Here is a 13,127-nt window from a genome sequence, read left to right as displayed (position 1 = left end):
ATCACCAGCGTAGAAAATATCTCATGTTTTAGACCTAGAACTTTTATCTATCTGTGTATCCATGTATGTATGTATGTATGTATGTATGTATGTATGTATGTGTGTATGTATGTATGTATGTATGTATGTATGTATGTATGTATGTATGTATGTATGTATCTATCTATCTATCTATCTATCTGTATCTATCTATCTATCTGTATCTATCTATCTATCTATCTATCTATCTATCTATCTATCTATCTATCTATCTATCTATCTATCTATCTATCTGTCTATCTATCTATCTGTGTATCTATCTATCTGTGTATCTATCTATCTATCTATCTATCTATCTATCTATCTATCTATCTATCTATCTGTGTATCTATCTATCTACCTATCTATTCATCTATTTAATGATAGGTAAAAGAGAAACTTTTATGGGAGGAACCAGAAAATAGGGTGTGGGAGAAAGAAGAGGATAACATTAGTGGATATTATAAAAATTATACAATTCTGGAATGGAATGAAGTCTAAGAAAACATAGAGCCACAGTCAACCACATTGTCCTGTTCAGGCATGCACATGTTTTATTTAAGTATTCTCCAAAGGTCTATTTTCCAGCATAATGCACATATTATGCTATCCTTTGAAATAAGATACATGAATTTCAAACAAAATTGTCAAAAAACAATGACCTTAGTTACTCCATATAACACACAGAAATAATTACATTTCACTTACAATACAGGTGCACCTAACACGGTCGTCAATAGTCATTCACCACCAACACAGTACAGATTTTAATCACTTAAAACATCAAAAGATTTTTTCTTTTCCAAAGTCTACAGAAATTAATAATTATGGATAGATGATGAATCAGAACAAGAAGCAGAACTGTCAACCAAAATAACCTAAATGTATTTTCTTTTCATATAATGTTAAAAACATGAAAATAGAATTTCTTATTGGGAATTAAAAGACATTAAATATTTCTGATGGTAGTTCCTTAGTCTACTTTTTAAAAAAGGTTTTCAATAAATGCCATCAAAGAAGTCTGACTATAGATTTGCTCTAGAAGCACAAAGTGATAAGAGGCCAATATTAATATAATTGTTAATGCATTGCTGAAAGATTAGTAACTAGGAGTAAAGCCAGTCCTTCTGAAAAAACAGCTGAGATTTTCTTATTTTCACTCAGCAATAGGATCTACTGGACTGTTCTAGAAACTATTCTGGAAATGGGAAGCAAGACTTCCTGGCTTTACTTGAAAATGGTTGGGTTAATTATTCTTTATGATAAGTTATGATAAGCATTTAAAAATTTCTATAATAGAGGGAAAATTATCAACTCTTTCCATGTATAGAAACTATGCTTTATTCCTTACAGTGGTGGTTTGGAATGAACAAAACATTTTATTTTACATAGAACTTTTTTTTTTTACACTGTCACATGCAGACGTGTCTGCTGATACAGCTTAAGGGTGAAAAGGTAGCATGTCCTTTCACGTCAATGTACATAGAGGTCAACTTTACATCATTAAACTCTGATCCTGCCAAGTTCATAGAGAACATGCGCCTCACAATACACAGAAACATGTCTGAGATAAACTAGTAATGCCTTCCTGAAAGGCATCGAAAGCGTGCTTTTGTCAAATATTGCTACATAAAGCACTCCCAGTATATTTCTGTGTTTCAGTTCACATTAGTGATTCTCAAAATGTATTCAAGATCTAAAGAAAAATAAATAATACATCAAATAAGATTCTGAGATCAATGATCCTGTGATTTTAATCCCAGTCAGCTCTCTTTATGAAATATATAGTGATATATCTAGGGTCTGGGATTTTCCATAAATACCACAGACCTTAGAGATAATTCTTAGCTGTCAACTCCTTTTCTCTCATTTTTTGACAAGGGGATTGATAACAATCTACACACAAGGTAACTTGCTGGGGAATATAAAAGTAGGAAAGTCACTTGAACCACAATAAACTCTAGTCTTGTTGGTGATGATAAACTCAATAGAAAGGTGCTATCCAAGTTCAGGAACGAATAATGCACAGGTTCACAGAAATACAGTGGACCAAAGAATACTACTGAAAACATTCATGACACAGTAGTTTGGAGTTACACCCTAGCCACACCACAAGTTTGTCTATAAATGTGGCTCATACTGTAACTATGAAGATTTGAAAAGTCCAATCACAAAATAAAAAAATACTGCTGATATAACAAGTGTACAATGAGTTATTGCAGCTGTAACAGTAACTAGGTGCAAGGTGAGACCATAATTAATGCTGAACTATCTGAACACTTTAGATTTACTAATGAGTATCCCCATGAAAATTACTGCGGTTCTAATAGGAGTTTATTTGCACAGCCCACCATGGAACATGAATAATCAACTTTGTTGTAAGTGCACAGAAATTTCCCCTTTCTACAATTAGAGTTTATCATGCCTAATCTGAAGACAACATAAGGAAACGGAGATCACTGTTCCAAAGAATTCTAGCATGCATTAAGATGGTTTCCTCAGTCAATACAAATGGGTTGTATGAGGTTTTTTTTTCCATATGTATCATCTTCATCTTAGCCAATGTTCGTGGTTTTAACAGGAAAAAATTTTTATCAAAATGTTTTCCATATTTTTTTTGTTTTGCATTCAACTGGAACATTATGTTCAAAGATTTATTTTGTTTGTTTTATTACAAAAGAGTTCTGATCATAAGAAGCATTAATAGGTGGCATTTCATTGTGCTCATTCACAAAGTCAAAGGGCCACAGATTACTCCTCTGAATAACAGGTCAAACTCTGTCTAGAAATGCCATTTGGTGGTTTTATTCACATCCTCTAGTTTGGAAGCTTTACTTTTGATTCACTATCAACCTTCATGCTTTGCTTTCTTAATCTGCAAAAAAAAGGGCTTAGCATTTGGTCTTTCTTCTACATTGAGATTCTTTCCATAGCCAAGGCTCAAAGGCTCTTAAATCTATTCCAATTGTCTTACAAAGCCGACACTCTGACAATATTTCCTCCTGAGTACTCAGGAGACTCTGGCCTGTCATCGCCTTCTGGTGTGGTTACTGGAGGTGTTGGGATGCTGATTATTGCTGTAGTCACATAAGGTTGCTCACAGTTTAGTTTAACACACTCTTCCATTTTGGCATTTAAGCTGGATCGGCTGAAGAGAGAAAAAAAATCTCTTTAAGAAAGGAAGCAGTGACCTTAATTTTTTTATATATGGAACTGAAGGAATTATATTTTCATGCTCATAAATTATACTTTAAAAGTTTAAGGAAAATTACCATATTAAAAAACACCAAAACTTAATATCTGTTAGTTTGATCAGGAGTCAGTTGATTACCGTTAATTTGGTCAATAACTGTTACTCTAATAAAGCATATTAGCATAAATGCAGCAGAGAAAGAGGCTCAGGTAATATCAGTTTGAATAGAACAAATAAAATGCTTTTACTTAAGATGGAAATTTAAGGGGATTGAGATATCATTATGAAAGAGTCACTCAAATATATTTCTCAATCCTTTTGATGTCAGACTCTAAAAAGTCATGTCATTTTAAAAATAAATAATGCTTATTGATCCCTTTACTGGGTGATGGCCCTATGCTGGAGCCCCCAAGAGTTTAACACTTCTAGCTAAAACTTGGATGTCTTCCTAAGTGACATTCTTGTACTGCTGGATCTTGAACTCAAGGTCCCATGCTTATATGGCAATCATATTAGCACTTCAACCACACACACTCAATCGTTATGTGTTTATTTTCAGATAAAAATACATTTTTTCCCAGGCTGACCTTAAACCATAATACATCCATTTCTGTCTAACCAGCAGCTGAGCAGTGAGTTGCTGGAATTACAGATGCTCAACACCAAACCCACCACCAACTGACTGTTTTTCTTTTTTTTGGTAGTACTGAGGTTTGAACTGTGGGACTTGTACTTGCTAGACAGCCTCCACCACTTGGATCATATTACCATTCCCATTTTGCTTTAGTTGTTTTGTGAATAAATTCTTCATTTTTGCCCATGCTATCCTGATCCACAATTCTGTTTATGCTTCTTTACCTAGGATGATAAGTATGTGCCACTATGTACAGAATATTAATGGTTGCTATGATCCTCTCAAATATTTTGCTTGGGTTGGTGTTCCACCATGATCTTGTCTTCCTCAGGCTCTGAGTTCATCACCATTACTGGCAAAGACAAAGTATCTTAAAGGTAGAAAATATTCACTGCTCTAAATTTTAGCATACTGGTTCCAGGCATGTTTAACTTTTGTAATTAACATAACCTGAATTCAGAATCTACTCCAGGATTTTAACAAAGATGGTAGAGTGCCTGCAGAGAATTTGGAGAGAATTTATAGACTATCAGTCTGAGAATGGATAATATTCAAATTGAAGAATGAAGTAAAATATTCTGGCAAAAATTGATCTTTTAGCTGATGTGCATGGTTGAAACGTATCCTTTTTATTGTGGTAAAAACAGAGAAGAGACATAAAAAAAGAATATTACTGGTATCCAAATTTCACATAAATTTTCCACAGATATACATGAGGTAAAGAACTTTAGTATTTCACTTATTTTTTTTTGTATGGGATTGTTTTTCATGCTTGATATAGCCCCAAATACTTATGTCATCAAAAATCACTGATTGATAAAGGAGATTTGTGTTGTCATTGTTTTAATTTTCACTGTTGCATTGGATATGTTGATATATTTTCAGGTGCTGGAGGACTAATTTTCAGTCATATGATGTAAATTCCATCAGTGTCTTTAGTGACATGGAATGTCCTTTCAGTCTATTCCAGATTACACATGGACTTCTGAGAGAAATGGCTTTTCTGAAGTAAGAAAATTGTGGTGGAAGATGTAAAACAGATTTGTGTGTGCCCAACTCTCTTTTTTACTTTCTATACTCAGGAGTGATGTCAATGGGTCTGTTCTCCCACTGTTCCCCTATTAGCTCTGTTTCATTTCCCACCCTAGGAATTGGTGACACACAGGAAGAAATGTGGTTTCAGGGGACCTGGCCCGCTAGCCAGGGCAGTTAGTTACCTATTAGATAGAGGTGTTCTCTCCACACATCTGATCTGAATGGTACTGAGTTCCTGCACACTGCCTCGATGACTTCCTGAAACGTTGGCATTTGGGATGCGGAAAGTTTTTTTGTGTCGCCTTGAGCAGCAAGTGCTGGTGACTCCAGGTTGTGAAGAGAGTGAGGGGCTGTGACTTGAAGGACGATTCACAGTAGCAACTTCCATGCAGCTTTCCTCAAAGACTTGCTCATCTACAAACTCATGATTCTGTGTTAGAGTTGAAAGAAAATGTGAAGAAAGGAAGTAAATATCTTTATCTTTAAAACTGGACTATAGTCTTTCTTGTTACATACATATGACTCAAGAGTTAAGTAAAAACATTTTCATAAACGTTAAAACATCAGAACCACTTACGCTGGCACTTTGTGGAAATAAAAATTCTTTAGATGAAGATATTGACATGGACAAGTTGATTGGTTGTGAATTTACAAACTATTTTTTCTTAATAAATTACTTATTGAGAAAATAGATACAAATTAAAGAGAAAAAATTCCAAACCATACAAATGAGTAGATAAATATATACTCATTCATATATGCTATATATACCTCATTATGTACACAGTATTTACCTATGCTCTATATTTACATATATTATATTTAAGTATAATATATAAAAGTATTATTACATATACGATACTCATATCAACAAAGAATTTATAAATCCACATTGACTTCATTTTTTGAGCTAATCAAATTAATGAAGAGATTATTTTAATAGAATGTCTTAAGTTAGGTACCTCAAATGAATTGAAACAGTTTTTTAATTAGTAGCTACTTCAGGCACTTTTGATTTATATATGTGCTTCCTTAAAGTTCCTATTATTTATTTAATTTATTTGTTGGTCATGGGGCTTGAACTCTGGGCCTGGGCGCTGTCTCTCACCTCTTCAGCTCAAGGCTAATGCTCTACCACTTGAGCCATTGTACCACTTCCAGCTTTTTCTGTTTACATGGTGCTAAGGAATAGTACTCAGGGCCCCATGCATACTAGGCAAGCACTCTATCACTGAGCCACCTTCCCAGGTAAAGCTCCGAATATATAGAAAAATATATTTTATAACGTGTACATTAAGTAAAATACGATTAATCTGCAGATATGTCAGCATGTGTGATTCAGAAGTCATTAGCAGTGCCCTTTGGTGGCCTTCCTAGGTCTCTTTGTGACACAACTCTAGCTGAGCTCATGTTCCCAGCCTACTGATGACTCTTTCCTCTCTCTTATTCCAACTTAAGGTGCAGAATCAACCAGTAGTGGTACTATTTAACACACTTTGTTGACACATATACAGTATACATTTTACTTTTCAAATGTTTAGTAAAGAAACATTAAATGTTTAATAAAAATTGCCTACACAAAAATTTTACCTCATACATGGAAAGAAAAATAGTTTTAGCCTGAAGAATGACTTCAATTACTGTTTTATTTCTGTGAGTGTAAAAATAATTTTTCAATGGAAAGTTTGAATACATTGAATTTCACTATCAATTCTCATCCTAAAGTATTAGCAAAACAATTGAAGCAATTCACAGGCTAATAGGGAATAAATTGTTTTCGATATTCATTTTGTCATTTCTTTGCTGAGAGAACATTTTGAAATACATGAAATTTAACATTCTGCAGCTTAGAGTCCAGAGATTTTGATCACATAAAAGAGAATTTTACAGTAAATATTTAATTTTAGATAAAATTGTGCACAAAGGATTCATATTCTGTTACCATGCAACTTCACACACATAATACAAGTGATAATACACAATGTTCTAATTTATCTAATCAGTGATTGGAATTGAAATCATTTAGGTATTGATTGCCATATATCTTTGTAGGTAGCATAAATTAAACTATACTTAATGATACTAAAGTAATTTTGTTATTGAAAAATTCCTTCTAAGATAAAATAATGAAAAAAGGAAAAAAATAAAAATACAATAAATAGAGATTAAAATAATAGGGACAATAACAAGTCATAAATAATTGTACTATTAATCTGCCATTTAATTTTCAATGCATTGTCTTATGTTTTTGTTCTGTTTTTTTTTACTTAAAATGTAAATATAATTATGCAACCACTCTATTGAGAACTCTTACATAATTTCCCATTTATTATAGAACAAAAATCAATTTTTTTCCAGTGTCTAGAAAGCCCAGCATCATCTGATAATTGTTCCTCTGCCTATTTTATACCATGCTAGACACCCTTCTGATCACTCTTAAATTCTTGCTTCTTTCAGATGAGTCACCTTTTAATGGCTTCATTTCTTTGCCTCATTAGCTCTATCATCCTGCTGGTCTTTGCTTCAGCCAGGAAGTCAATTCTGACTGGCTTTTTTGGCTCCATGCTCTTTGCCCCATTCCACAGTGGATCTATCCTTGGTTCTACTGCTCACTGTCTTCTCTACTAAAATCCATACATTCTGTTTTGTCCCATAAGTAGAGGTATGATGAAGACTGAATTCATACTTATTTGATGATGTATCCTGAATATGTCTGCTGAGTAGCTATATGGCAAATATGTTGACAAGAAATATATTGGATTGACAATTCATATCATGTCTTGACTGTGAGTGACTCAAATGTGGGACTGGGCCTGGTCTGTTGTGGGTCATAGGCTGTGACATCTGCTAACACCTTTGTTATGGGAAGTACCACTGAGAAAATACCTGAGAGAAATGCAAATTCACTCCTGGACATCCAGAACCATAGGAGGGATTAAATGGATCATTTCTATATTAAAACTAATAAATTTTAAGTATTTGCCCCTATCCATTACACCTGTGAAAGAAATAAATGCTTGAATTCTGTTATTCTCTCCCTCCCTCTCTTTGATTATTTCTCTTGCTATTATCTTAAGGAGCACTCTGAAGCACTTGAATTTCATTGTTTCTTTCCTTCTTTTAATCACCACTTTACAAATAGGGAAGAAATAATATTTGATTGTATTAGCTATTGGAAAACAACTCTCTGCATCTAAATGGCAGCTTAGATTATAGGTAAGATAATCACGAAGGCTAAAGCATCTTCAGGAATCTCTAGTGGAAATGTCACTGTAGACTTCTAAGGTAATTTCAAACATGGTGGGTTTTCGGTGAGGATTTCGGCATATCTTTCTAATGCAGAATAAGAGTATGTTTGTAATTCCCAAGAGTATATAGGCATTGACCAGGTCTCCTTACCGTGGTTTTCTCCAGGCAGTGAAGTAGGTGGTGGTGCTGGGTTTCAAAGCTGGAGCCGGACTTGCTAACAAAGACCTGCTCATCCTCCGAGGACTGATAACACAGACAAGACAGAAGAACATTTTATTTTATTTGCAAACAACGAGAATCTCAGATACACATTTGCAAAGAGACATGGCCTATTTTCTGAGATTGACTGGCAGCACTTTACTGTTTTAACTAAAAAAGAGGTAATGGTGTAGTTGCTTTGGAGTTTTAAGTGAATGATGAGCACATATATTTCCACCAAATTAGAGGTAGTTGAACTCACGGCTTTGTCCTTGCTATTTGTTTGCCTGACTGGAGGCTCTACCATGTGAGCTATGCCTCCAGCCCAGCGTTCTGCTGCTTATTTTTAGAGGGGGAATTTATGGGACTTTTCTTCTTGGGCTGACTTCCAGCATCCAACTTTGGATTTCAGCAACCTGAATGGCTAGAATTACAGGTGTGATCCACCAGCACCTGGTTTGAGGTCTGGTCATTTCCTTGAACTGAAAATCTACTTCTTCTTTACTCATTCAACACCACTACCTTTGTAGACATGGGGATCTTTATCTTTGAGTTTAATGTTGTGCTCAAATAATCCTGAAATCATTATTATGATTGGAAGTCACTATTAAGATGATTGGAATCCTGAATTTTAAAAGAAAGTTTTGATGATAAGTTTCTCAATTTGTATGTGGATCATGTGACATTCCTTATGCTAATGGAATCATGCTTTCTCTCCAGTAGAAAGTAACATGAGATATCTTGTCATTACCCATATTTTGTACTAGAGCTTAATCTCAGGGCCTTATGCTTTCCATTGGCTTTTTCACTCAAGGCTGCTGCTCTCCCATCTGATCCACACATCCACGATAGCTTTTTGGTGGGTAATTGGAGAACAGAGTCTCATGTACTCTTCTACTTTGGTTGGTCAGTCCTCAGCTCTCAGCCTCCCCAGTAGCTAGGATTAAAGGACTGACTGAGCCCCCATGGCCTGACTTACTTGAACATTTTTCAACTCTTAGGTCTTCACCTGAGAGTGCAGATACTGACCAAGGGAAGAGTAATCAGCCTTTACTGGAAATGTTTCATAGTACAGTTTCTAACCAGCCATGGCCAACTACAATGTATAGGTGGGCAAGTTGTAAAAAATGACACTTTTGTTGTTTCAGTAGCCATTTTCATAATTACACACAATAAAATTAGATGGTTAAGTAGAACTAAATCAATATTACACTGACAAATTGGTCATTAAACACAATGGGGCACTTTACTGTACCTGTAGCTGATTGCTGAGTAAACCATTCCGTTTGCTCTGCATATAAGCATTTGCACTTCCACTCTTGGCTGCCCGAATCCTGGCCAGTCTAGCTTTCTAATGAAGGAAAAAGAAAGTGCTGTTAATAATTATGTATCATTCTCATAAAACAGTGAATGCAATCTTGCAGAACCCTAGTACCATCATACTTTTTCTTTTCTGTTTTGGTGTTTGTCCTCTTGGAGCTTCCCGATTGCTAAGCAAGCATTCTTGAGCCAGAACCTTCTGCTTTTAGTATTTTTCCAACAGGGTCTGCTTTTTGCACTGCTGGCCTGGACTGAGCTCCTCTCAATCTCAGCTGCCTGGATTACTAGGATTAGAGACATGAGCTAGCATGCCCAGCTCAGCATACTTATTCTTAAAAGTAAGTCATATTATATATATATATATATATTTATATATATATATGTATGTATATATATATATATATATATATATCTTCCTTTTTCAATTATTTTACTTTGGTTAATGTTTATTGGTAAAATCAATTAACTTGGAGCTGAGATATATATTAGGCATTTAAAATTGTTATTAGTCTTTACAGTAAGAGCAAATTACTTATTTGTGTTTCTGTCCATAAGAAAAATAACAGGATTACTTAATTTACGTTTTTACTTACCTCAATTTGAGTAAACTAATGAAATGGACACCCAGCAGCCCAACAAAGCAACAGCCAATTCCTTTTCATTTAAACTAATGTCCTTGATAAATTCTAGGAACCAGTTGCCCTTCCCTTCCCTTTCCTTCCTTTCTCCCCTCTCCCTTCATTCTCTCCCTTCCTCCCTCCCTTCTGTCATTCTTTTCTTTTCTTTCTTTGGTATAGGAAAATCTTATTTATATCACAGTTACCAATATGACCTCTGCTATTCTACAAGCATTTAGCAATAGTATTGGGAAACAATCCTTCCTTTTATGGAGACATATACATGAACTAAACATAATGCCCAGTAAGAATGGCGTGTTTGTTAACATGGAATGGAACATCTGCATATACAGTAGTAGCAATTACGACTACAGAAGGGGCTCAAACCTAAAAGAAAAAGTTGTTTTTGAGACAAAAAACATTTTAATATAAGTTATGAAGTTTAAAAAAACTCATTTCACTTTCAATCATAACTTTTCTTTTCCCTGGCTGGAATGATATGTGAGTTAATTGGTCCAATTTGTCTTGCGGAGCTGAGTACCACCTACCGGTGTGATGTTAGCCTTTGTGATCTGTGATTACATGTTTGGTTTCGGCATGTAATTGAAGAAAATTATTTTACAAAGATATTTTAGAAAATTACTTTACTCATGACCTACTCAGTGTGACAACCTTGGCAACTCTGGCCATGAAATTGAAAGGGTAAATGAGAACAATCGTCCAATTTTCTACTCCCATTCTTGAAAGATATAAAACCTCTTTGGGCATAGCAAAATGCCAGCAAAAAGAATGTAAATTTGGACAAGATTTTACTAAAACCTTTAGTTTGTATGGAAAGTTAGAAGACTTTCAAAGTTCTAATTAAAAATAGGACTCATATTATCAGCTTTAAAATCTTTGTATTTACTTTGGATTATGTATACACTTTAAACATTAGTAATGGTGCGTAATTACTAATGGTGGTTCATGCCTGCAATCATATCTACTCTGGATGGGTTCAAGACCAGTCTAGTCTCTCCAGACTAACTCCCATCTTCACAAACAAGTTGCTTAGGGGGCATACATAGGAAAATTGCTGACTAGGAGCAGCCCCAGGTGGAAAAAGACACCATCAGGAAAGAAAAAAGTGTTAGAGACTACTATAAGTCCATTGCCTAGAGTTCCAACTCCAGTCCAACACCAATAAAAAATAAACCCAAACTAAAATCCCAGACTAGGAGCAGCCCCAGGTGGAAAAAGACACCATCAGGAAAAAAAAAAAGCGTTAGAGACTACTATAAGTCCATTGCCTAGAGTTCCAACTCCAGTCCAACACCAATAAAAAATAAACCCAAACTAAAATCCCAACCTAATTATGATGTTGTATATGGAAAAAATGATCTCCTAGACACATTTCTCCTGTTTATTAAATTTTCCATAACTTTAGTTGTTGCCTAATTCCTTTGGAGAAGCAAAGCTTTCTCTAAATTAGCTGTACAGTATGCACAATCCAGACCAACCAGTATGGCAATCATCTTGCTCTGGGATGGAGAAGTCTGAACTGTGAAACATGTTTCTTTGCTTTGGAGGAGATAGCAGAGGAGCTAGCCAGAGGAGATAGCAGACGAATACAATGCTAATTTGACATGGAGCTCTTTGACTGTGGAGGTATCAGAAATGAAAAACTTCATTTTTCAGCAAAAACCTTGCTTTTCAATTCCACCACATGACATTAGATGCTGCCAACCAGTTTCTGATCACCATGGCCACAGTGATTTCTGTATATGACAAGTATTTTCTAAATGAGGAATGAGGCAGATTGAGGAAAGTTTAAGATTATTGGACTATCTTGTAAACAATAATTTTGTAAGATAAAGGTATCCTAGGCAGCCTGCTGACTGGAGTCCAGAAGTTTTCTCTCTTTAGTAATCAGACAATTTCTTATTTGGCAAAGATTTGGACTGTGTGCTATAGAAATTTCACTTCCAGTTATTTCTTTCATTTTAATGTTCAGTAAAATGCTTCATGTGGATTTAGCATATTAAGCCTAATCAGCTTTTAAAATTTTAAAGAGCTTATTGAAATCTTTCTACTTCCACAGAAACAAAACAAGTTAGTGTGAAACAATAATCAAAAGAAGAGTGGATTGTAGTCAGTGGGTGATGATGTACTATCCCAGGTCTAGAGCTTGGTTATTATGAGGACCTTGTCCTGGGCACAAACAGAGCTGAGGTTCATGATGATGGCACAAAGGAATCAGCAGCAAGAAATCTCCAAGTGGGGAAAGATAAAAAATGGAAATTTGTAAGTATCAGCCAAAATCATGCTCCATAGTTTTTAAGCCTGAAGCTTGAATCCAGAGCCTCATTCATTCCCTTGTTTTAAGTACCTGGGGAAAAGTCTTCCCTGTTCTAATAATGGATCTGCTGTTGAGGTGAATATGACTATTATTCATACACATATTCTTTACTGGAAATAAACCAATAATAAGGCATAAGATTTTGTTCCAGGCATTGCACTCTGTCCAGAGACAGAGTACGGTGACAAGACAGAATGGCACAGGATCAAAGATTCTACTCAGTTGGGCTCTGGTGGTTCACACCTCTAATCCTAAATGCTCAAGAGGCTGGGATCTGGGGACTGTGGTTCAACATCAGCCAGGGCAGGAAAGTACATGATACTCTAGTGTTGACAACTAATCACCAGAAAACTGGAAGTAGGCACTATGGCTTAAAGTGGTAGAGCACTCACCTTGAGTGTTAAAGCTCAGGGACAGCGCCCAGGCCCTTAGTTCAAGCCCCAGGACCTATTAAAAAATTGTACTTGATACTGTGGGAGAAGCTAATGGTATTCACAATATCCAGAAAAATTTTCATGGAGGGGA

At 35.3% G+C, this 13,127-nt stretch overlaps 1 protein-coding gene across 1 annotated transcript in view; it reads right to left on the bottom strand.

The window, feature by feature from the left end:
• Positions 1-546: 546 nt before the first annotated feature.
• The window catches only part of Kcnd2 (potassium voltage-gated channel subfamily D member 2), a 478,940-nt gene continuing 466,359 nt past the window's right edge, over positions 547-13,127 (bottom strand). The window contains exons 3-6 of the mRNA XM_069996631.1: positions 9,583-9,678; positions 8,280-8,372; positions 5,063-5,310; positions 547-3,166 (exon numbers count right to left, since the gene is read on the bottom strand). Coding sequence (XP_069852732.1) covers positions 2,989-3,166; positions 5,063-5,310; positions 8,280-8,372; positions 9,583-9,678 — 615 coding nt within the window. The 3' untranslated portion in view covers positions 547-2,988. The remainder of the gene's footprint in view (positions 3,167-5,062; positions 5,311-8,279; positions 8,373-9,582; positions 9,679-13,127) is intronic.

The sequence above is a fragment of the Dipodomys merriami genome, unplaced genomic scaffold (assembly GCF_024711535.1).
Source record: "Dipodomys merriami isolate MVZ:Mamm:240054 unplaced genomic scaffold, mDipMer1.0.p SCAF_5, whole genome shotgun sequence".
Classification (NCBI taxonomy): domain Eukaryota; kingdom Metazoa; phylum Chordata; class Mammalia; order Rodentia; family Heteromyidae; genus Dipodomys; species Dipodomys merriami.
This window is presented reverse-complemented; position numbering and strand designations above follow the sequence as displayed.